At 40.5% G+C, this 26,849-nt stretch overlaps 1 protein-coding gene across 10 annotated transcripts in view; it reads right to left on the minus strand.

Annotated features, from left to right (window-relative positions):
* Window positions 1-26,849, minus strand: part of Pex5l (peroxisomal biogenesis factor 5 like) — a 203,980-nt gene that overhangs the window by 70,094 nt on the left and 107,037 nt on the right. For 4 of the 10 annotated variants that reach the window (XM_036189324.1, XM_036189331.1, XM_036189326.1 and 1 more), the window contains 2 exons: window positions 10,622-10,687; window positions 8,371-8,475 (listed from right to left, as the gene is read on the minus strand). The exons of 3 other annotated variants lie outside the window; for them this stretch is intronic. In XM_036189324.1, the coding sequence (XP_036045217.1) occupies window positions 8,371-8,475; window positions 10,622-10,687 (171 nt within the window). The remainder of the gene's footprint in view (window positions 1-8,370; window positions 8,476-10,621; window positions 10,688-26,849) is intronic. 3 more of the 10 variants (XM_036189329.1, XM_036189333.1, XM_036189332.1) reach the window with 1 other exon arrangement.

Consider the following 26,849-nt stretch of genomic DNA (forward strand, 5'->3'; position numbering starts at 1 on the left):
TTTTGGACCATTCCTCTTGGCTATCACCCATGCTGTTTATTTTGAAATAGTTTTAAGGGTTGAGGGTTTGTGAGTTCCCTGTAGTTTCTGGGTAAGACACTTGAGTTTTTAAAAATGCTGTAGACAACTCAAGTTTAGGAATTAGCTAAAATATTTTCTGGCATAAATGTCCATTTTATGATCTGAATATGTGCTTCAAATCCCTGTCAAGGCATGTAAGATACCAGAAAATGACAAAATGGCCCACCCCTGGTGATTCTGTGTCCAGGTCTGCTTCTCATATAGGCAGTTTTGTACCGCTTTGTTCAGGGGATGGTTTCTGGGATCCAGGCATCATGTAGGGTGCAGTGATGACAGTTGCTCCTTTGACCCTCAGGATTTAATGCAAATTTCACATTCCTGTGAAATGTGGTGTGGATGCCACAGTGCCAAAAAGCTGATGTCACCACAACATCCTCTGAAACGTTACTCTAACAGACCTGCACTCACCAGGCAGCAAGGTCTGACTACCAGCACACAGGCCCCATTGGCTAATGTGCATGAGACACAACACAACTGTGACTTTAAAAGTATGAATATTTATGTATGATGTCACAGCTATTTCTTTGATAATCAGGACTTAAATAAGAAAGTCTAACTTCACAAACAGACAACTGTGTATAACTAAATTCTCTGTGTTGATTTAAAAAATATACAGGTTATTTCTTCACTAACATTTTGGTTTGGAGAAGAATTTAGATAGTGTTCAGTTTTGAAATGTTCATGTATACACAAGGGCTGACTTAGGGACAGGACCTATGTCTAAACACAAAGTTCACTTGTATTTCATACACAAGTGCCTGAAGGTAAGTTTATGTTGTAGGTTTTGGGTGTCTGACTCTGTTTCAGCTGACACCTGCCTTCTGAAGCCAGAGGCTTCTGCTCACAGCTCATTATTGGAACTTGGTAAGTTTTGGATCTTATTTCAGAATAGGAATGCTCAACCTGTATCATTTTTAGTTTAGATAAACACAAGTTACATTACAAGAAATGTTCTCTGGTACTCCCTCTTCCAAAACAATGAAGGGCTAAGAATTTATCCCTGAATTCTGATTTTTCTGTGCACCCAGATGCAGAACAGGCCTGAGTTTCTATAGATTAGAATATTGGGATGGTCAACTTCTGTAGGTATTTTTAGTTCTTATTGCTGAAAAACTACCCTGTATAGTTGGTGAATTCCAGAAAAACCATTGTTTATATCAGCATCTAAACAGAAAAACAAGTGAAAGGCACTAATGAAAAAGGGCTTTCTTCCAGAAAGCCTGCTTGTCAAAGGCAATAGGAATTTGTCGATGTTGCTGAGTCACTTGTTCAAATTTCAGATGCGTCTCCAAAGGAAGGAAGAACCAGTAGCCCTCTCAGATTCACTCAGCACCAGAGAAATGGGAACCGGGGGATGGTGGCTCAGAAAGGTTCCAAGAAGCCCAGGGCAGAGTCACGTCTCCAGTCTCCTAGACTCCTGCCTCTGCCGTGTCCTCCTCAGTGTCCTGTTTCTGACCACTGCTGACTCCAGGACTGATGGAAGCAACTGTGATAGCTATCTCCTATCACTCTGTCATTCTTGAGGTTTCACTCCAGAGACACAAAACAAGAGGGCACAGTGAACAGCCTTTAGAGTTAGTTTTTCCCAGGCTGGACCAGTGTGGTGGTGCTCTGGCTGAATTGGATGATGCTAGGGTTCCAGGTGAAGAAGATGAAAGGCCAGATGACAGAGAGCATGGAACACCCATTAAAATGGGTCAGAAAGAGCTTGGGCTTTGATGAAGATGTGGAAGATGAGGTAAGAAACATCATGAAGACAAGGGAAGGTTCCCTTACATGATCTGAAGTTAAGACACATTGAGGCTCACCCATTTACAGCCTTCACAGCTTCTATTGGGGAATTTCATGCAAAAGGTGTTCAAGAAATGGCAGACAAATGAGACAATGTCTTGGCAAGAATTTAAGGCACAAAAATGTGTATTTCACACAGTCCAATGAAATGGATTGAACATTGTTTTAGTCACAGCAGTGGTATTTTTAAGTGTGTAGACAAGATCAGCTTCCCCATGCCCTCCTTCTCATTCTTAAACAAGCAGATGGTTTTTCTCATGGTGATTTAAGAATAAGTGAATCTTCCAGGTTACAAAGAAAAAAAATCAAGTTGAATGGAATCCCCAAACAATTCTACTAAACTTTACTTTCAAATTGTGTGTTATGGATTCCCTCTTTATTCATCATCAGGGTAAAGCATATTGTAGATTTACTTCAATTCATTTGAAAACACTGTATCAATTTCCCCCATTTAAAGCATTGGTATTATTAAAATGTGACTCAAAGGTTTCTCTTTGCTAATAACTAAGTCAGGTGGCTGCAGTTTTGGTAATTAGATTCTTAGTAAGCAGATTGTCGTAGCTGAGTTTAGAAGGCACACTTCATTAGATGAGAGGTTTTTGTCTCAGTCCATTTCCCTTTCTTCTCTGACTGTGACCTCTTAGTGTTCGCATCAGTTCAGAGGTGGTTGGGGATGTAGCTCAGTGAGAGAAAATGTACCTAGCATGAGCAAGTCTCTAGTTTCAATTCCAAGCACATGCAAAACAAGTCCCATGTTGGTAATGGATACTTGCAGGCATCCCTATAATGGCACATCTTGACCTTCATCAGTGCAGGAAAGTGAGCACCTTTTGAATCATCTCCATATCTGTGCTTACATAGTACCACCATCTTAGTTTTAATGTCTTCCTCCTCACTAACTGGAACTGTCATGACATTAGAGACTAGCAAATCTCTTTTGGCATCTTATAGTAGTGGTTTAATAAATGCTGACCAGTTTTATGTAACTGGCTGATGGTACAACAGAATGATCATGTGGGCATCCTGGACTTCATCCTGAATTGGAGCAACCTATGGTGGTATTAGTGCTCTTTCAAAATGCTTAGCAACTTCCTAGAAAGCTTTAACATTCAGGTCTGTTTCCATCCAGGATTGTGTCTTTTAAATGGGGAATGTAGTGGCACCTAAGGGGCATTTTGTAATGCTGGTAAGGTTGCTAGTTTTTCTACCAAGAGATGAAGAATGCCAAGAATTAACATCTAAAGCAGTAGACATTCATTCAGGCCTATGCCAGCCCAACACCATCACCACTGACAAGAAGGACATGGACATAGGTGAATGGGAGGGCAAAGTCACCTCAAGACATAATCTCTTCACCCCACTTTTTATTTTAAATCATAAACTTGAATCTGGAGAGTTTGAGGGAAAATACTTCAGAAGACACAGAAGGGGTCTGAAGAAGGTAGGCGAGGATTGGCGTGAAGGGGTTCCTTGTCAATCAGGATTCAAAAGACAATTTACTCTTTATAGTTTATTGTTAATCAAATATTCAGCCAAATGATTTCAACTGAATGGTGAGCTATTAAGACTAGTCAATTGATGTGGTCAGTAGACGCTGCCACACAGATGCAGGCAACACGACCAGTTCCAATGGATTACTATCTCAATACTTCATTTGAACATACACTTGCCTTAGTTCCATTTTAACTCCTGTAATTTTAGTGTTTGAAAATTAATGTTATTATGTGATTTGAACCAAATTGTAAGGAAATATTTTATTTCAAATTATTTCTTTTATTTTTTGAGATTATAATATAATCACATCATTTCTCCCTTCTCTTTCCTCATTTCAACCCCTTCTTGCATATTTTCAAATTGATGGCTTCGTTGGAAAATATTTTGGTTTTAAATACATTCTATTGCTTAAACAAGAGTGCATAATTATGTTACTTACTTTGTGACTAAAATTTAACTTTATCTTCAAATAAATCTATCAGGTTTTTCATTAAAAATTGTGTCAACAAAGCAAAATGCATTTCAGATAATCAAACAGTATACGAGATATTAATTCCTGGCAGTATAGCTGATTTCACTTAAGGTCAATATTATGCTCTGTTGCTTAACATTTCAAATTTAAAGAATAATTTTTAATGTTAAAATGATAAAGCTGGTGTGTTGGCCAGTTTTAATTGTCAACTTGACACTATATAGAAACACCTGGAAAGAATGTCTCAATGAAGAATTAATTAGATCAGGTTGGCCTGTGGGCGTGCCAGTGGGCATTGTCTTGATGGTTAACTGAGGTACAGACATTTAGACCACTGTGGTGGCATCATTCCCTAGGCAGGGGACCCTGGACAGTACAAGAAAGGAGAAAGCTAGCTAAGAACAAGCAACCAAGAAGGCATGTATTCTCTTTTTCCTCCTAAGTGTGGATGTGGTGCTGTAGGTTTCTGCTTCCCTACAATAATGGACTGCAACCTGGAATTGTAAACTAGATGAGCTCCTGTCTCTCTGAGGTTTCTTTTTGTGAGGGTATTTGTCCCAGAAACAGAAATGAAACCAGGGCAGCTAAAAATTGGAAACAACTAATAAATAATCTCATATTTTTAATGTTGATATAAAATATTATAGTAATAGGTATGGGGAATTTTTAAGATCAGTTTGTGTCTATAGAAATAAAACACAAATATGCATCTGTACACTAAAAAACTCCCTTATTGTGTGTGACATTGTTGATTTGAAGTGTATGTGAATTGTGGGGTAGGTTTTCATTTATCATTTTGTTATATAGAACTACTTTATAGCTTATTAATTCCATGCAAGTTTAGGATTCATGTAATGACTATCAAAATAGTGATCATATGTGGAGGATTCTCTAAAATTGAATGTGAGCTATATCAATCTATTTATAAGCCAAGTTAACCATCATGCACCCCTTAAACAGTCTGACTTCAGAGCCTTGTCATGACTACTCTGATACCTGAGAGATTTAGGTATTTATGTACTAACAGCCCTGACTAGGCTCCACCCCCATTGCCCATGTTAGTTCTTCTTGTCACTGTCAAACATCTCCAAATCCTGGACTTAATTAAAGAATAGTCAATCAGACTTTCTCCAGGCAGGACAGTTAGATGTACACAATTAATCCATTTGTGGGGAAAGGAACTCAGATGTCATTCCACAGTTGGGCAGTGTTATTACTAAAAGTTATGTGTATATATTTAAGGCAATCATTTTAAGTTGATGATAGGAACCCAAATGAGGCTCTGTTTAGGAACCTTGAGAACATTTTCCCAGTTAAGGACATTGCTCTTTCTCTCTTTATCAAACACAGAAAAATTAGATTCCTATTGAGGGATAAGAAGAGCAGACAGAGCATGGAGCTGAAATGGGACAGAAAATGTCCTTTAGGCAGAAGAGATGTGAAACTCAGTTCTAAGACACTGAGCTCTGGAGGAAAAAGGGGCCCGGTATACCTTGATTCAAACAGCTAGGAGGCCAAATTTGTCAAAAGGAAACTTTCTCAAGTTTCCTTCAGAGAGAAATATACTCACTAAGGCTATTTTGTCTCCTAAAAACAAATCCCCATTTTCCAGGGCATAATCTTTGGGTACATGGATTTCCTGTCTATCATAAAATTAGATTTGCTTAGGTGTTACAGCTTACAGCAGTGCTGCTTAATATAAACAATAATAACTTTACACCATAAAAATCTTCAGTGGTCATAACAAGTAAAAATAATTTCAATAACGCATTTTATTTAACTCAGCATATCCAAAATATTTCAACATGCAATCAATAAAAATGATTAATGTAATAGTTTTCATATTTTGGGATTAAGTCTTCAAACCTTTTTTCTTTTTGAAACTTTTGCAGCATGTCTCAATTTCTGGAACCCAGATGTGTTCAGTGGCCATGTGACTAGTGGCCCTAGTACTGGAGAGGCCAGGCCTGGAGGAGATTTTTCCTTAAAAATTTGCAATCTGTATTTTTCCTTCAAACATTTTATCAATGTATGCCTGTTTACAAACTGTTTGAGTTAGCATTAATTTAGGGCATCATGAACTTGAACTTGTTTGTTTCTATAAATTAGTAATTATACTTTCTGGGGTCTTGTTTTTGAATCCAATCATCTGGCCAATTCTTCTGCTTTGTTTCATCTGCTGAAGATGGTATCACTGGTGAATGGCTAGCTAAGTCTTTATAAACATTCGTGAATAAACCATTGTAATCACGTTTTAAAAATGCTGAAATATTGGGCTGCTGAGTAAATAGTTACTGAACAAGGTGATGTAACACAGTGACCTTTTCTGTATTTATCTTTTATGATCATCCCAAAAGGGTAGCAATTGGCTTCAGATATGTCTGGCATCTATGATATGACAGCTGGTGTCAATATACCAGGGATGAAGATGAGTCCTTCTACTCAGCGATGTGTAGTGCTACACCATAGTCTTTACAAGACACACTGGGGCACACATGACACTAGGACATTCACACAATTGAGAAATGTGGCGTGACAGACAGACTGGATGCTGTGGTCGCTGTGCGAAGTACTCACTTTTTCAGCTCACTCTGCTTCTTTTTGGCTTGTGCATGACACTGGTGCATACCAGGGGAAAAGCCACTTGTGTGTCGTGTAAAAAAACATATCAGCTAATGAAACTACATTTGGCTGAGAAATTAGTCTATCATAGCTGTCACTGAGTTCCATAGAATTATCATTACAACAAGTGCATCACATTTTATGAATCAGAATTCTTCCTGCTGATTCATAAACTGGCCAATATGCAATAAGGATACAAAGCATTAAAGAAAGCGTTACACAATCTTCATGCAGTAAAGTCATAATCAGTCTCTCAGAAACAGTCCACACAACACTAGACAGATTTAAAAGGGCACACACAAATGTCCTGAATGTGAGAGGATGACGATATTTATGATTTCTTACCTAAGTTAAAATATCGAAAATATCATGTCTATGAAGTTTTAAATTCAAGCTTAGATATCATGTTGATATCAAACATGTGGAAATGATTACTGGGAAGTAACAGCAAAATGTAAGATTTGGGAAACTCGGAGATGGCTGGAGCCTGTCTTAATTGTGATTTCCCAAGATGCTTTGGTGCAGCACAAGAGCCTATGTGATCCCAGGCATGTGGCTCATCACCTGCCCAGAGTGTCAAGTGCTCACCTGCCAATCATTCACAGAAGTAACATGGACTGGGTATTCTGCATATAGGATTCACAAAGGTGTGACTCTGATGGGCAGGTGATCTTTGTAAAATGGTATATACTTCATAACGTCAACTCAGTAAAGGACAGACAACTTAATGACATTGAAGGAAAAAGCATCTTTTCTTTATGGACAACTACAGCAACAATAAACACACTCTGACAATGTAGAACTTCCCAATCCTAGAAATCTTTAATAACTTAAAACTTTATTTAATTTTGGTGTTATATAATTTTCATTACTTACAATGTGGCATTTAGAATAAAATAAAAACACACATGTTGGCAGCAGCTGGGGACCAGATCTGCTGATATTCTGAAAATAAGCCACCATAATTTAGCTTTTGACAGAAATGTGCTTCACGGGGCTGTAAATGGCCATTTTTCTAATTCTAGGCGTGTGCATAATCGAAAGAGAACTGCTGCATTTACGAAGGCGTTATGGAAGAAATGAAATGTTTAACAACCTAATCTAAATTATAAGATAAGTGCAAGAAAAATATTTTTCATCTCAGAATTTAAAACTGGGAATTGCACAAGGTGGTGATGAGTCGTGCTATAGATATTTATGGAGACTTTTACAGGGTGTTTTGGAAGTCCCCGGGCATGCGCAGGACCAGTTTCAGCACGCCTTCAATGACAAATGAGGACTTTTTTTCTGTGTGTGTTACAATAAAGGCTGAAAATGGCCCTTTAGTGCTTGAAATGGAGATGGTATTTCCTCATTGAGGCCACTAAGTGTGGGGAGGAGCCGAGAGCCATTTTCTGCATGGAAACTCGGGGACTTCCCACTCATGCCTGTAACTTAGTTATCGACATAAATATGTATAGACATGTGTAGTATGCAAAGTCACAACAGAAATATATTTAACATTTAAGAAAATTTAGAGCATCTGGTAAACTGACATATGTATACAATACGACTGGATTTATTCAGGAATTCGATTTGTTTGCTTGTTATTGGCATTTCTCAATGTCAACAAGACTCCTTTTAAAGAAGCAGAGTGTTATACTTGGATATACATTGTCTTCATTTAAAAACTAATGTTGAGTAATGAAAATTAATATCCATGATCAAGAACTAATTTTTTTCTTTTGTAATTTTGGCTTTAATTTATATTTTTACAGTTGTTTCATTGAAACTGCTTTAAAAAGATTGGCTTGTTTTGCTGTTTTGCTTTTTTTTTGTTTTTTTTGTTTTTTTAGCTGATGATCACATTTTTTTTTTTTGATACATTAACATATGTCAGCTTCCTACAGGAACCCTATGGGTCTGCCCACCTGTGATGTCACAGTAAGGAGGGGCTTTTCTTCTGCCGACTCCTCCCTCGGTATCTCCTTCATCACCATGGCAACAGCCTTATCTGCAGCCCTAGAGCCTTTTCCCTACAACAGTGAAACCAACAACGAATGTGTCAGGAGGCGTCTTGAAGTTATTTATGACAAGACAGGCTAGTGTTTAAAGCGCAATCCAACATGAGTGAAGAGGTGGGCTGCTGCCAGGGAATCTTGAGGCTTTTGGCTGAGGAGAAAACACACAAAATCTGAAAGATTATTTGTGAACTTTTAGTTAGCTGCTACTTTGTCACCTTTCACAGCGGACCTGTTTTACATAGTATTTTATATGTATAATATATTTGAAGGTAGTTAACATGATAGGAACATATTTTTATAGTATCAATTTTAGCATGCTATGACTTTCCTGTTGTGTTCGTTTATAAATGATGACTAGACAGCCCTTAGATAGTTTGGTTTGAGGCAGAGATTAGAGCCAGGATTTGATTTGCAAAGTGTTTTCTGAGTGTTCTCTGAATCTCATTTTTCAGTGAATTTGCCATAAAGAGTACACAAACTTCACTTCTTAAGTATTCTACAGTGGCTTCCCATACCAGGGTTTTACCCATGGTGTTCTGTGGGATGGTCTGACCTGAGTCAAGTAGAAGTTCTTCTAATTTCAATGTTTTTGAGACCGAGGAACTTCAGTACAATTTTAGACATGTCTTTTAACTGAAGAATTCTATAATTACACAAGTAAAATACCCCTCTGGGGCAGTGATTTTGCTGTGTCTGGTGTCAGTTCGTCTCATATAAAGAGAATTGTGAGACTGCAAGGGGTGTTAACCTTCTGTCCTTTAAGCTGACCAGATTATCAGGTTTATGAGAGTAAATATGAATATGTCATCATGGAACAAAACAAACCCCCATTTTCCCAACAATCTCTCAATACTTGAGAAACAAAAACTTTAAATGTTTTCAGGTCTCTTGCCAGAGCCTCTCTGGAGCAAATCATTTTATAATAAAAGCACATAAAATATTTGTGTTGTCAATCTACTTATTGCTGTCTCACAAAGAGACACATGGACAAGTGTCACATGTGTGTGTTGAGCGGGGCATTGCCTGGAAAGGGAATTAACTCCAGAACTCAGTAAAGCCTCACCTGATGCAAAACAAAAGGGCTTGGGTTATATTAGTATTTTAGGTGTTGCAAGGACACCTAAAAAGCAGGTTCCATTTAGGGACAAACCCCTCCGTTTATTCAGGTTCTAACCTTCTAAAATGTAGCCAGTCATAGCTTCTATTTATGTCAAAAAAGGAAACCTTTTTGTACAGTTAATAGATTTTAAGATGTGCTTGTTTTGATTAAGGGTTGCACTATTAAATGACAATGTGTTCCTTTCCAAGATGAATAGCAGGTAGTGGAGCTATTATTTCACCAATGAATCAGTAATAATTTGCATATGTGTTCTCAAAAGACCACATGGCATTGCTCCTTAGACTTACTGACTTCTGCAAGAATAAAGGTAAACTTGATGTTTCATTGCAGAGTCAATTGGGGTAGACAAGAATTCCAGGCTTCCTCTTTAATGAAGCAATATGGCTTTCCTAAAATAGATAACAGCACAATTCTGAATTCTGGGAAAAGATGTATTGGGGTACTATTCAGCCATTTAACATATCTTTCAGATATTAAAGTTGTTTGAGTGAGAGAGTGCATGCTATTAACTTACTATATGTCTATAAGCTATGCTCATTTATAGAAAAATATCTGTCTTATAACATTTATTTCTGCAACTTTTCAAGAGCAAAATCATTTGCGAAGAAGTCTTTCCATGCTCTAAGACGTTCTAATAATATAGCAATACACAAAGTGGCATGCTTGTATTCAAATCCCTGCTATGTTTACAGGAACAAATCTAGTATTCTAAGGTATAATTGAAAAGCAATAACTCAGACTCCTCTTGCGATGAGAAGGAAGATATCAATTGATAAGCATCTCAAAAAATTTCAGGTAAAATTTTCAAAATGTTATTTATTTGAAATGCTACCAATCTATAAACTACAAAGAGAGAATTTTTACATATGCAACTATAGTAGCTAGAATTAGCAACAGACATGCTTTTTACTAAAACAGAAACAAAAACCAAACAAAAATTAGTCCTTTCATGCTGAACTCTAGAACAAAGCAGTGGTCGGCTGAAAGGTTGAATCATAAACACATGCGGGGCTTTGCATTTCTTGCAGAAAAACCCACCAAAGCCAGGGTCAGGTCACTTTTTTGAAGACAGTGCCATTTTTTCTTCAAGGTTACACCTACTACCTGGAAAGAGTCATGACACCCGGGTTAGTTCCCTGTTGCAACTGCCAGCTTTTGTGCCAAAACCCCATGATTTTTGCTGTTTAACTAATGCGGTAGAGTCTGAACAGAGGGGAGCTCTGCAGGTTCCATCTTTGTGGCTGCAGACAGGATACCTGAGAGCCTATTATACGTGGTGAATCCACTCATCTATCCAAGTCCCCTCCCGTCTCTCTGTTGCCTTCATCTGCTGTCCTGCATCCAGGCTGGTACTGCTGACCATCCACCTAATCTGTAGGAGGCTGCTCCTAAAACTTAGAATTTGGCTGGTATGTGATAAAGTGACTCTGCTCAGTTTTGCCATCAGTCGCTCTGCAGAACTAACCGTAGAGCCACTATGGTGTGATGTTCTTTACAGAGATCAGTTGCTCAACACATTCCAAGATACTTATATCCACAATAGTTTCAACCTTATAAATATGACTGTACTGAAAGGTCAACACTGACTTACTATTTGAAACAACACGAAGACAATAAAAATGAAAACACAACTGGAAATACATTCAGGCAAGAAGTGAGTTATATACCTCATACCACATGAAGCCATGTACTCCTACCTCATGCTTAAAAAGAACAGGAAAGAAATAGATTAGAAAGTGATTAAAATTCATCCCATTAGGATGGCCCCAAGCTATTATTTCAGCCACTTCTTTTCTGATCACATGTGAAATTCACTTTTCCTCATTTCCTTGTTGAATTTCTTGAGATGTTTTTAAGTAGAAAACATTGTGTGCAAAGGGTAACAATTTCCTTGGTACTTTCCTGTGAGAACTCCATGATATATCTCTCATTTCTTTATAATTGCCTTCTTCAACAATAAAAGACATAAAATGTTAGCCTTTTAAACAATTCTGGAGAACAGTCTTTTTAACTCCTGTTAGGAAAATGGGAATGCATCACTAAAACACAGGGTTATGGCAAATGGCACTGGCATTTGTTATTTAAGAAAGCTCAGCTTTGACTCACTGCTTTTCCTTTTGGTGATATGGAATGAAAGATGCAGATCAATGTTGGATGTCACAAGGCTGTCTCAGACTGGGGAGCCAACATATGGGAATGGGGAAGATAGGGAGGCAGCATATGAGGACAGGGAGGATGGGGAGCCAGCATATGGGGATGGGGAGGATGAGGAGCCAACACACAGTGATAGGAAGGATGAGGAGTCAACACAAGAGGACAGGGAGGATGGGGAGCCAGCACATGGGGATGGGAATGGATGGGGAGCCAACATATGGTGATGGGGAGGATGGGGAGCCAACACATAAGGACAGGGTGGATGGGGAGCCAACATATGGTGATGGGGAGGATGGGGAGCCAACACATAAGGACAGGGTGGATGGGGAGCCAACACATGCGGTATGGGGAGGATGGGGAACCAACACATGGGCATGGGGAGGATGGGGAGCCATCCTTCAGATGATGGGATGCTGCTCCACACTTTGTTTCTCAGGGAAGGGAATGAAGCTACTGGGAGACAATGCCATAAGCTCAGCATTCTGCCAGATACCTGACAAAGCTTGGGTATTCTCATAATTTGGTTGGGGAGATACACCTCAGTTGGAAAAGTTGAGATTAAGACTGAATCAGAATGATTTGGCCACTGCTCATCTGTATTTGAAGCATAAGAGGGACCCAGAACCTCCCTACTAAACCATCGTATGTAAGGGCTGAAGGCAGCTCTCCCCTCCGAGGAAGTGACTGTTGTTTAGGATAGCAATCACATTTTAGGCAGAAGTCACTTTTCAGCACAATCACTCAGACCAGCCATAAACATACTGGTTTTGCATACATTTCTGGTTTTATGAACGAGTCTCAACTGTGTAGCCTAAACTGGCCCACCAATCACTATATAGTGCGGGATGCCTTGAAGTTGTGTCAATGTTCCTACTTCAGACTCCAGGTTGCTAGGATTACGGAAATCTTTTTCCATTCTAGAAGAATCAGCCAATCACACCCTCGCTTGAAAGCACATTCCCAAGGAGATGCTTTGGTTTCATTAATCTTCACGTACAACTAACCCAAGTTTCCCAAGCATGTGGTCTTTTTATTTTAGATCATAGCAGCTTTATAAATGCTAGCACTCCTTTGGTCCTTGCTAACATGGAGTGCCAGTCTGCCATCTTTCTGAAAATTTCCTTGACATCTGTTTTAGGTGCCTAAAACATTTAGCACACATAATTCACAGATACTCAGTTCATTTGTGATCAATCTGCTACTTACAGATTTTATTATGGCTACTGTGGAGTGTGTAATTTAAAATTTATTTATGTGTTTGTGTGTATGCGCATGCGCGTGCACATGTTGAGCTCAGTGGACAACTTGTGATCTTTGTTTTCTCCTTCCACTATGTTGGTTCTGGGGATCAAACTCAGGTCATCAAGCTTGGCAGCAAAGTGCTTTGACTGCCCAATTGTCAGCCCATGGAGTTTGCAATAAAAAACAAACAAACAAACAAACCACTTTTATTATCTTTAATCTATCTCCTTATCAGAGATACTTAATAGAAGAAATGGAAATGTACTAAGATAGAGGAAAAGCAAAAGATGACAAAATTAGATACCTCTCAACCTGGAACACAGATGGATTTTAGACATAACTTTGGTTTTGATTTTAAAAATCAATCCATATTGTGGCACAAAATGGAGAAACATCAGAAATGGGAAAATCCAAATAGCAGGCCACATCTCCTTAAAATATCCTCAAGCACTATATTTTATTTTGACAATATTGGGAATTAAATATTTCTCAGGATGAATGTTTAAAAGATTGACACATTCATGCTCATAATTGTGATTTCTGGCACACGCACTCACAAACACCTGCCATCTTCATATTTTTGAAATGGCACTCAGTTTTGTCCATGCTAGAAATGAATCCCACCGTGATTTCTGTGCATTGGGCTTATGCACCTGTGGGGAGCTGGCTGTGAGAAAGCCAGCTGAGCATTCTTTCTCTTAGGAAGGTAAATGCCACAGTAAGTGTTGTGGTCTCTTTTGACCTCAACAGGAGCAAATGTTAGAGTGGAGCTTGCAACGGCCTCTGAGCACTGGCCATTGTTACCCACCATTCCCACCTGCCATTTTCATGCCCTTTCCTAGATAGATGCAGCAGTGTTGATCTCTAGCACAAACCAGGCTTCTGCTTGGCCTGCTGTGAGTTCTCCTATACCCTGAGACCTCTCCATTTCCAGTGTTTTGTTCCTTTTTAAAGTTGTGGAAATGGTGCTAGATGCAGGCACACTAGTTCTCCTTCCTACCTATCTTGAAAGATGCTCGGAGTTCCCTCTACCCAAAGTTTTGTACTTTTCAAAAAGATTTCCTCTTTTTATTTGTGTGTGTGTGCATACATGCATGTGAGTGCAGGTGCCCTTGAAGGACAGAAGAGAAAACTGTATCCCCTGGGACTGGAGTTACAGGCAGTTGCCCGTTCGCCTAGTACCCTAAATTTCTGAGACATACAAGCAATTTGAACCTCTCCCTAGGCCCATACCATCATCCTTTATTTGGTAAGATGTGCCCAGCTACATTTGATTAGTGAAAAAGACTATGAGAATGAAGATCATGCTTATTTCCCGTGAACCATCTCATCTGGTGCAGGTCTCCATGGGCACATAGATATTTAAGTACATACAGTACACATACCTCTTGAATTTTTTTCTAATTAAATAAGATGCTCGCATTATATAACATGGCCATCTTTGGCAGAAAGCGATCCCAAGTTAGATGGAAAGTTTTAATTAGATGTTTAAGGAACTTCACACATATAAATAAAAATTCATTAAAATTAATGAAGTGTTGCCAGGCTAAGTTGCCTGAAGTTTGCTCTGAAGTATAGTTTTTTTTTTTTTTTTTTAAATTAACAGGATCCATTTTGTCCATAAATAGCATGGCATTTGTTCTTCTGGGGTTAAAGATGGCCTGCTTCCCTCCCTCCATGTTCTCAGATGGCAAGGTGACATCTGACATGACCAGGTTACCCTCCCCAGATGGCCAAGGTGGCAGCACCGTTTCCTATGGCTAAGGAGACCTCAGAACCACTTGCTGTTTCATCCCGAGACCAACTCCTTTCATTATGCCGCAAGCAACTTTCTCAAAGGGTGGACTGATTTAAAGTATTTCTTTTCTTCTGACCTCATTTTTATATTGGGGATGGCATAAATAATGTATTTGAAAATTAAGATATATAGAATGCATTTTTGTATGATAAATCTCAAATCTGTTATATTTTGAAAGGTCCTTGATTGCTATGTGAAGTTTACATCATCCTCTGAATATAACTCCAGGGTATGGCTATTATTATTAGTTTTGATTTCTTGTCAAATATCATTTGCAAATGAGCATCCTCTGAGGGGAGTTAGTTTTTAAAGAAAAGGGAAAGATTGCTTTTTTTTTTTAACTTGTCAATAATTCCCTGTCCTCTCTTTAGTACAAGCACTCTGCGCAAATGGACCTGAATCCCAACACTGGCAAAGAGCTGATGATATAAAGGTCACTTCCTACCTGCACAGATAGTTGCTGGGGCTGCTGGGGCCCAGGAAGAGGGAGCATGGCCTCTTTCTGAAGAGTCTTGGGGCCTGGCACCTAAGTGTAGGAGGCTAAGCTGGTGAATCAGAGGGCCTCAGAATGGTGAACAGTGACAACAGAAAATGGTAGGAGCCATGTACAGAACTTGGCTTCTTTTATTATCTTCCACACTGTCTATAATTGGAACATATTCCAAGACAAAAAGAATAAATGGGAATCTCTTCAGATAAATGTATAGTCACCAGAGAAATGTTCCCCTGGGTCACTCTGGTTTTTTTTAATGCCAGTGATAGGATGTGTTCCCCAAATTTCTAGTACATACACTAAAGCAAAGAACAGGTAATTAAAAAGGAGTTCTTCCTCCTGCCAAAGTAGTGGCTTTTAAATGTTGCATGTTGCTACCCTGGGGCAAAGATTAATTTGAGGCCCTCTCCCACTCTTCTCTTGAAAGACCTTCCAAAGTACTGAATCAGAATTAGCAAATCTACCTAGATGTTCCTTGGTAGAATTACCCTGCTATGTGTTTTCACTTTGGAGGAGAATTATTAACTACTGAATTGGGACTCACCTTCTTATGAATATTTCAGGAAAATTCTATTTCTAATGTTCCAAAATTGTGGCCCTGGAGCCCAATCAATTAGCAGCTTTTCTTATGTTCTGGGAGGTACAAGTTTTTTGTTTTGTTTTGTTTTTAACTTCTTTCTCAGTCACTGAAACACTATAGTTTTGCTGATGTAACTTAGAAAAAAAGTGAGTTCCAGAAACTAGACCAAACTGGGATAAGCACCTAGACAAGAAGGTCTGTAGCTACAGTGCCCCATGGCTCGACTCTCCTAAAACAGTCCCAGAAGTCAGTGAGGTTGTGGGAATGTCTACCCTGTTACTGCTCTCCTAACTAGCATGGGTGTAGGTGTAGCGAATTGGAGATGTGTGGCTTTGCTTTTCTCCATACTACTGGGTCACGCAAGTGCAGATTAACATTCTCCTTAATCTTGTGAGGAGTTGAGGGAAGTATGGACAGATGTTGCAATTGGGACTCATAGTCAGTCCAGTCATATGTGGCCAAGGGGATGTGTAACACGAATCTTTAAAAGGTCTTATTAATAAAAACAAAAACAAAAAACAGGAGCTAGATATTGGGGTGAATGCTGAAAGATCAGAGAAACAGAACAAGCCACAGCCAACCTCACCTTACCAACTTCTCAGCCTCCAGAGAGAGACTTCCTCTGACTGAAATCCTCAGCCTTAAGACCTGAGTTCCTGTTTCCTCACACCTTATATACCTTTTTTCTGAGTCCCGCCATATCACTTCCTGGGAGTAAAGGCATGTGTCCTTCCAAAGCAAAGATATGAGATCTCAAGTGCTGGGATTAAAGGTGTGTGCCACCATGCCTGGCTCTGTTCCTAGAGTGGCCTTGAACTCACAGAGATCCAGACAGATCTCTGCCTCCTGAGTAATAGGATTAAAGGTGTGTGCTACCACTGCCTGACCTCTATGTTTAATATAGTGGTTGGCTCTGTTCTCTGATCCCCAGATAAATTTTATTGGGGTTCACAAATAAAATATCACCACAGGGATGACCAGCTACCAGTGCCAGTTGGGGAGAGTAAGGGAGGATATTGGGCCTATTTACTGGCCCAGTGCAATTAGAGTCAAGACAGAGTTCCAACCCTAGCTTTGCCTTGTATTAATGCTCTTGCTAAACTTTTATTTTTACCTCATGGAAATAAAAACTATATGCTTCAAAAACATGACCTAGCCACATGAAAACATTTCCCACAATGCCTGGCATATAGGAGGTACATAATAATTGATAAATTATGAACTGCTGAGCCAATGGACTCTATTAATCTGAAAACATATAATAACGTGCAATGGTTGTATTAATTCATGGAATAAATATCCATAGTTCAATCTAAGCTGTACCTTGTCCCTGGCTGACAGAGTCAACCTGGTATATTGTGGCTTATATATGATGACATCAGCTTCAATGGTTTCCAGAGGGGACTTCACATGATAGAACTCCTGGGATACCCTGGTGTTGAAAGTAAAACCAATTCCCTTTTCATAATCACCATAAACATGGAATTCCCATTGGTAGGTGTATAATCACCATTTTTCTTAGTTCCAAATATAGGGCTTGTTATAAGTATCAATAGACAGAAAAATAGGCTCCTGAATTTCTCATGGATCAGCAAGCTCCAGGTTCAGTGGGAGACCCTGCCCAAGAAATAAGGTGGGAAGTGATAGGAGAAGGCATTTGATATCAGTCTCTGGCCTACACACACACACACACACACACACACACACACACACACACACACACACACTTTGTTAATAAGAACAAAGCCACAAAACACTGCTCCATTTCCTCCTGACCCATGCTTACTGGCATCTGGAAGGCTGGAACAGGGAGACAACCAAAAGAGTGACTGAACATTCAGTATTGAGATTGTGTCTAAATCCAAGACCTGTGGTCTATAGTTTATCCTTGTGTTCTGAGGACATAAGGGACCCTTCTGTCTTTCTCAAGTGTCATAACATTTGAGTATCACCTATAAGATGTTATGGTGTGCCCCAGCCCAGCTGTGTATGTGTATGGCTTCCTGTGTGTGGACACTGAGGCTGAGTGTAGCCTGAGTTGACAGAGCACAGAGAATGGAGTTAGAGACTGAGGTCTGACCTCCACCAACAGCAGTTTCCTTTCTTCTTTGACCTTGGGCAGAGAACATTGGTTTCCTTTAAGCTGTCAAGCAAGAATGAAGTGGAAAGCAGCCTCATTGCCTCTGTAGCATTTTTGTTAGACTCAAATGGATAATTTATGTGAGGGTGACCTTCCGTATACACTAATAATGCCTTAAATCAGCACAATACCATTAGCTGATTCAATTATAGTCTATATGCATTGGGGAGCCCACAGTGTCTGAAAGAACTATTTATTGCTCTGAAATAGTAATCTGATAAAGCCGCGCTACAGTGAAGTGAAAAGTGAATGGGCTCTCCCTGACAACAGGAACCCAGGAGAGTCTGATGGGGCTCTTTCAGTTACAGCTGTAGACCTTCAAAGCCTGAAAGGTTGCATTGATTCATAGGCCATTTCCTGTGCTCTGGGGTTGACTAACAGTACCATATGAACAAATCTACTTGAGCAAGCATACATGATTGCAGTAATGATGGCTTTCAACTTGAAAATTCTAAGAAAGAGTTCAACCAAGAAGACTTTAAGATTTTGGAAACATTTTCAAGTTACAAAAGATTCACTAGTTTGCCTGATATATTGACATCACCTTCATATCTTACTTCTTGTGTGTTCATGTATATGTGGTTATACATGTGTGTACATTTGCATGTATGTGCATATATGTGAAGGCCAGAGGACAGCTCTGGCTGTCACTCTTCAGATGCTGTCAACCTTGACGACAGGGTCTGTCACTAGCCTGAACGAAGCTCACTAAGTACGATAGACTGGGTAGCCAGTAGCCTCATGATCTGGCTGTCACTGCTTCCCTACTGCTGGAATTACAAGGCTGCACCACCATGCCCAGCTTTTGTATGGTAGGGTTAGGGTTAGGGTTTTGTGTGCTGTGAGATGTTCTGTATGTCAAATCTGTTGCTCTGATTGGTTAAAATAAATAAAGTGCTGATTGGACAATAGCCAGACAGGGAGGATAGAGTAGGTGGGACAAGGAGAAAAAAAATTATGGGAAATGGAAGGTTGGATAGAGAGACACTGCCAGCCACTGCCATGACAAGAAAGATGTAAGGTAGTGGTAAGCCTCGAGCCACGTGGCAAAGTATAGATTAATAGAAATGGGTTAATTCAAGATAAAAGAAGTAGATTACAAAAAGCCTGCCACGGCCATGCAGCTTATAAGTAAAATAAGTATCTGAACGATTATTTTATACATGGGTTATGGCACTGTTAAGGCTTGGTGGCACCTGGAGAGAAGCTCTCCAATTACATTTGTGCTTGCAAGGGCAACATTATTACTGGAGCCATCTTGTCCTTCATCTTGCATCTGATTCTGACAGGTTAGCACAGTTGCTTGGCCATTTTGTTCTTGCTTGTATTGAGTTACTTCTATTTTCCTGCCTATGAAGTATGAGCACATATATCTCCCATGCTGGGTTGTCCACGGGCTGTGTCTCAATGAGGAGGAGAAATTTGACAAGATCTTTAAGTTGCTTATGAAGTTTTCCTCAACCAGATATAAGTGAATTCCCTGCCAGTCTCTTTCTGACCATCATACACACATATATGGAAAGAGATTAACATTTAAAACAGCTTTGAATTGAACTCCATTCAACCTGTTAAATAATGCATTATAGTCTCTAGGTCCCCAGATAAGAGGAACTTCATGGCCCTGATATTTTGTTATATAAATTGAGGGTGATACTGAATCTGGATAGATCTTACAGATATAGGAAAAATCATTTCTTTAATAGTCATTCCTATATTAGTATATGATACTTTATCATTACAATTGCTTATTTATTTATTGTATCTACTTATCTATCATTCTATCTATCTGTATTTATAGCTTTCATCTATCTACTACCTCTATGTCTATCCTCTATCTGTGCCTCCCTCTTTATATATAGACACATTCATGGCACAGCACATGTGGGATGACTGAGGAGAATCTGAGGGGTTGTTCTCTCCTTCCACTATGTGGGATCTTGAGACCAAACTCAAGTTGTCAGCCATGAGCCATCTCACTGGCACAACATATGCTATTTTTATTACAGCTTTGAAAGGTCCTCAGAAAGCAGAAGTGTCTTAGACTCTCCACTTAATTTTTTCCTGTAAACACTGAATTAAAGAAAGCTCAAAATACTTTCATCCCATTGACATTTCTGTGTATGAAAGCTTACATTTGCTCCTACTTTCTCTCTTCCATGAGCCACATCACAGCAGCTTTTTCTAGTCATTTGTAACTTATTTAAGAACAATTGGGGTAGGGGATTTAGCTCAGTGGTAGAGCGCTTGCCTAGAATGGGCAAGGCCCTGGGTTCGATCCGCAGCTCCACAAAAAAAAAAAAAGAACAATAAGACAAAAACAAAAATACCTCAAAATAAAAACATAAATTATTCTCCCTCTCTCCCCCCTGTCTCTGTCTCTGTCTCTCTCTTACCTTGAAGAGAATAATTCCCACTCTACTTCAGAGTCAAGGATTTAGTAGCCATCTAAAAGCACAGCTGGGAGGGGGGTCTCCAGGAGAGGACAAATGTGGGGAACAGCCCTGGAAAAACAGGCATGGTGCTGAGCTAATAATACAGTGTGTGCTGGGGAGATGCACTGTTGTATAGCCATGGCTTCCCTTCTCCAGGCTCGAGCTGATGGGAACCATCCCCCCCCCCCACACACACCAGTTATGCTTGTTTTTTAAAGCTTTACCTCTAAGGTGCCCTTTCAATTTCTCAGTGTAAGGTGCTTTCCCCAAATTTGGACTGTTGAGGGCTTCCCGGGGCAGTTCCTTTAAGGCAGTGGTTCTCAACCTGTGAGTTGTGACCCCTTTGGGGGTTGCATATAAGATATCTTGAATATCTGATATTTACATTACGGTTCAAACAGTAGCAAAATTATAGTTATGGAGAAGCAACAAAAAGAATGTTATGGTGGGGGTCACTACCACATGAGGAGCTGTATTAACGGGCCGCAACGTTAGGAAGGGTGAGAATCACTGCCCTAAGATCTGCTTCCCATGCTTTCCCTTAAGCTATCTCAGCAGCTTTAGGTTGAATTTATATGTTTATCATTAACTTCTTGGATAGTAGTTAAAGGTTAAGTTTGTCTTCTGACACACAGTTTACCCAGACATGAACTCTGTGAGCCACAATACCAAAGTGACACAACACGCTAAGCGCAAGGCTGCAATGGCAGCATGGATGCTGCAGAGCGAACAGCTCCTTTCTGGATGGATTTAAGGTCCACTGCAGAGGAGGGAACACATGTCTTGTTCCATAAATCTGCACAAGAATTTATGGTTGGGGAGCTCAGAGGTCCCAGGGTGAACATGTTACTATTGTTTTGTTAAACTGACATAGCATCAAACTGCCCTCTGAATTCGTGTCTCTAATACTTGTAGATTAGCAAAGCCCTCCAACCTCATCAAAGAAGTTTCTTTGCACAGTGAGAAGTGGTTAATGAAGAAACTCACACCTGTTCAAAAGGCAGAGAATAATTGTCTACAGAGTGTCAGCCACAAATGGGGCATCTATACCATACCCTCCCACCAGGGCTCAGGGACCACTGCAGAAAAGGGGCAGAAAGATTTTCAGAGCCCTAAGTAAGGGAGGCCTGGTGTGAAATGGTGTCTTTTGACATGGTGAGACCACTACATTCATGAACTCACAGCAGCTCCAGCTGCCTGCAAAGATATGAATGAGATCAACCCAATCTATGTTTCAGCAATGAGTGGGGAGGGTCCATGAGTCTCCACCCCTAGGTGAGGCGCTTCTGGGGTGGGAGAATTAGAGTTTTTGTTGTTGTTGTTTTTAAGGGTGTGGGTCCTGGCCAGTGGCTCACCCTCCAGTGGGTGACCCACACTCATTAGAATATGGGAAGCACCAACAAGAATCAGTGGGTTATTAAAAACCAAAATTAACAGGAAGCTGGGAGGGAGTAGGGAGGTGGGGGGTAGATCTGGAATGAGTAGGGTCAATATGATTAAAGTACATTGTGTGAATGTGTAAAATTCTCAAAGAATTAATAAATATTTAAATATTGAAAAAAGGAGAGAGGAAGAGATGAGCTAGAGATAGATAGATAGATAGATAGATAGATAGATAGATAGATAGATAAGATAGGATAGGATAGGATAGGATAGGATAGGATAGGATAGAAGAGAGAGAATAATCTACAAAAACTCTTGATAGAACAGAGGCAGGAGCTCAGAGCCAGAGACGCCAATACCCCCAGCACTCAGTTTTGTGGAATTGCACCTCACAGTGCCTGAGAGTTTGTAGTCAATCTTATATTAAGCCAAAGATTCAGGGTGACCCAGCTGGCATAGAGGTTAAATAAACCACAGAGAAGAGACTATAACTTTAATAAAAAAAAAATGCCTTAAGGAAGGACTCGTGTATTTGAGTTCACTGGTATTGAGACCCACACAAATTAACTTAGTGCGGAGACACCAACAAGAGTCACCAATTTTGGAAGATTATTGGAAAAGCTGAAAATGGCAGAGATGTTTTATATGAGAATGCAGTGATTACGTGTTCTGCTTGGGGGAAGGTGGAGCACCCTTTCTGATTAAACACATTTCCTGAGCAATATCTGTTTGAAGGAGGCGTGGAGCATGCAGACGAAGCTGGTCCCAGAGAAGATGGCTGTTATTAGGTGCTGTCTGTCACCTGCAGATGTGGAACAGCCTCTCCAGACTTAACTGAAGAGAATCTTAGTAAGAAGAAGAGGTGAGCAATGGAACATTTGAATAGTGAATATAACACCAAAATGGCATGCAGCATGATACAGTTTCCAGCTGAGTCTCATCAATAGATCTTTAGGTTCATGACAATAATGTTTTCACTCCATAAAAGAAACATGGGAAGCCAAAATAAAAAATTTTCCCAAAGACATGCAACTAGCTAGTAGAGTGGTAATGGTAGCAAGTTGAATATAGTTAGCCTTCAGGGTCCAGGGGTGGGTACTAGTTCCAGGACCTGCCTTAGGTAGCAAAACCTGAAGATCAGGTTACTTATGTAAAGTGATGCATGATGCACATCTTCCCACATACTCTAAACCATCTCTAGATTAAGCACTGAAAATGATGTAAGTACTATGTCAGAGATGTTATGTCATACTCTTTAAGGAACTATGAATGACATAGAAGAGGAGCCATGCTAGGATGTATGAAATTTGTTCTTGAATATTTTCAACTTGAGGTTGGTTGAATCCAAGGGCAAAGGGGCCAACTGCAGTCACTGCTTGAGCATTTTAAATGTGCCACATACGGTTACTACAAACACCATTTTCAGTGTGTGTACAGGTGTGCATGCACACATGTGCACATGTGTGTGGAGGTCAGAGGTCAGTGTTGGGTATCTTCCTCCATCATTTCTCTCTAGCTTTTTCCTGTTTTTGAGAAGAGGCCTTCCAATGGGGCCTGGGATTTGCTTATTAGTCCAGCTAGCTGGCCAGTGTTCCCCTGTCTCCACCTCCCCAGTGCTTCAATTACAGGAGCAGATTGCCTGGCCCAGCTTTTTTACATGGGTTCTGGGGATCCAAACGCAGGTCCCCATGCTTGTGAAGAAAGCATTTCACTCATGGAGGCATCTCCCTGCCCCAGTTTATATATATACATATTGCATGGCACTAGATCATCAGAGCTCTTTGACTGTAAAATTTTATCATACCCATTTTACAGACCATGAAGAAATGAAGGGACTGAAAGGTGAGGCAAGAAGAACTACCAGTCAGACCAAAGCCACAAGCCCAGAGTCTGTTTCTAGCTACTGTGTTTTGTTGGCTTTCTGCAGTGCTGTGATTGAAAGCAGAATCTGTCAAAACCAGATGCACAGACTCAGTCATGCTGCCTGTCAATATCAGCATCCACACTTGCAGCGAGGCCCTCTGCTGTACTGGTAGGTCCCACTGGACACTTAGGATTTATACTGTCGTTTACTTCCTCCTTGGACAGAAGCCTATGGATTCCTGGCAGCCTGTTTGGATGAACCCCTTCATCACAGGCCCATGTCTGGGTGGAGTGAGAGCCAGGATCTGTGCCTTAAGCTCATGGCCTCTTCTCTGCCCCCGGCACAGTTATGTTAAAATCCTGGTGTTTTAAAATGCCATGGAGGTGATTCATTAGTAAAACTCCCTCTCTACACCTCATCAATAGGCAAAAAGCCCAAGTTTAATCCCTGTGCTCCCACTTAATGAGGGCCATCTCTATGCCTTTACTAGCTCATCTGTCAAGTGGGACTCCTGTACCCATTTCACAGTATTGTGGCGGAGAAGCCTGGGGTAGAGACTGAGCACTGTGGACACTTGGGAAACCTTTGTTTCCTTTTTATCCTTGATTGTTCCTTTGTTCATCATCTGACTATTCTCTTTGGCAAGACAAAAGACCTCACCATTTCGTGTGTGTGTGTGTGTGTGTGTGTGTGTGTGTGTGTGTGTGTGTGTGTGTGTTGTAGGTGCTCATGTGCACATTAGCACATAGAGGTTAGAGGTCTTCGATTGTCATTCCTCAGGCACTTTCTACCCATCTTGCTTTCTGAGATAGTTTCTCTCACTTGCCAGGCACTTGTCATGTAGGCCAGGCTGGCTGTCTTTCAAGCCCCAGGATTCCCCCCGCCCCCAGGATACTCCATTGTCGAGATTATTAGCACACAGCATCACTCCCAGCATTTTTTTAAAGCACAGGTTCTGTGGAGTCTTTTATGCTTGCAAGGCAAGTGCTCTCTTGACTAAGCCACCTCCCCAGCTCTAGTGCCAACTGTATTGAGTTTTAGAGATGTGTTCGGGTGTTTTACCTGCATGTATGTCTATGTATGCCTGGTGTCCTTAAGGGCCCGAAGACAGTCTTAGATCCCCCGGAACTGGTGTTACAGATAGCTGTGACCAGAATCTGAGTGGTGGAAATTGAATCTGGGTCCTTTGGAAGAGCAGCCGGAGTTCTTAACCATGGAGCCATCTCTCCAACACCCTCATGTCATTTTTAAATGACACAATTACAATGCCTACTTGTGCATACACATGTACTTGTATGTGCTCTTCCAAAGGACCCAGGTTCAATTCCTGCTGCTCACATGGTTGCTTACACAGTGGAATGAAAACATGTGAGAGCTTTAAGCTATGAACCTGGAAGCTCATCCTCCAAACAAGGACTTGGCTTCATTCTGGTGGTTTTGCATGCATTTATTCTGTGCAGATTTTTTTTTTTTTTTACATATAGAACAGATAGCGTAAAGTGAGTGAGGTAATAAAACACTGCCAAACCTGTTATGTGGGAGAGCAAACAGGATCCTTAGGACACTTCAGCAGTACTTTGATAATACTGGAGTGAAGGAGCAGGGCATGGATTTGGGTCTGGATTTAACTCTGAAGTTGAAGATTGTCCCACAGTGACAGCAAGCTGCCTTTTTCTACAAGCTTGAAAGCTATTATGAACCAACTCCAAATAGTTCTGAGGCTTGTGAGAATCTTAACCAGGTAGAATAGCTCCTTGAGCTCCGTTTCAGCAAACATTACACAGATCTGTCACAGGCACTGGAGTCACACTTGATAGAACTTGGGCTCCAGGCTTCATGGATACTACTGTGTGCCAGCCCAGCATCTAGGTGATGTGTGTTTCTTCTGAGTAATTCATCCTCAAGCAGAAATGCCTGCTGCTGGGGGGGCAGCGGGTCTGCCATGATTAGGGCATGTGTACACTCTGTTTCCGTAATGAGAGCATTTTTCTTACCTTCAAAATTTAAAAAGAAGAAAATCCCCCAAAATTCAATAACTTCTTGAAAATAGTTCAATTCTAGAAATGCTTGCTCTTCTTAGCTCCCTGGAGATTCACTTGACAATTTATCCATCAGAAAGGACAAGGAGGTGCTTCCCATAGTTTCCTGCTTTCAAATTTACTGCCCAGAGGTAAGGCAGAATGGACAGGAGAGAGGAGCTCTGAAGGTTGTGATCTAGACAGAATCTCCATAGTTTGTCTGTGGGCACCTCTATGGTGTCTGTCTGTGGGAATCATTTCATTTTAATAATTTTTTCTTTTTTATTTGTTCTTCTCTTATATGTTACCTTTTGACCATAGTTTCCCCTCCCATCTCTCCTGCTAGTCCCTTCCCCCTATTCCAGATCCACTCCTCTTTCCATTTCCCTTGAGAAAAGGGCAGGTCTCCCAGGGATACCAACCAAACATGGCATATCAAGTTGCAATATGACTAGGCACATCCCCTTGTACCAAGGCTGAATGAGACAGCCCAGCAGGAGGAAAAAGGATCCCAAAAGCAGGCAAGAGTCAGAGATACCCCCTCTCCCTCTCCCTCTGTTAGTAGCTCTCTGTGAGAATCGTTCATGCTGTGTGTCTTTTAGAACCTGTAAGAGGTCTGTGTGTGTATGCTTCAATGGTGTCTGCCATTTCTTCCTTCTGCTGTAAAATAGGCTCCTTCCTACTCTTTCCATTGTCAGAGGAAAACTCACAGGCTTCCTTGATCTCCTTTCTCAGGTTCTTGCTGATTTAGTCAGGTTGGTCCTTTAATAAAACCAAAGGCCTACTCCACGAGAAAGAGCCCATATCCAACACTGCTTGGTTAACCAAGAACAGAGACTAGACAGCCCAGAGACCTGGGGTAAAACCAAACATAATTGTCTAAAAAAAAAAAAAATCAATAAATGACTCCTAATGATATTTTGCTGTACTCATAGATCAGTGCCTTATCCATTCATCATCAGAGAGGCTTCCTCCAGCAGCAGAGGGGCACAGATACAGAGACCCACAGCCAGACAGTATGTAGAGTCTAAACTAGAGATCTCCATTAAATCCCTCCCCTCAGAGCTCAGGAATCCTGTGGAAGAGGAGGTGGAAAGATTGTAAGAGTCAGAGGGGATGGAGGACACCAGGAGAACAAAGTCTTCTGAATCAACTAAACAAG

Source organism: Onychomys torridus, chromosome 6 (assembly GCF_903995425.1).
Source record: "Onychomys torridus chromosome 6, mOncTor1.1, whole genome shotgun sequence".
Classification (NCBI taxonomy): domain Eukaryota; kingdom Metazoa; phylum Chordata; class Mammalia; order Rodentia; family Cricetidae; genus Onychomys; species Onychomys torridus.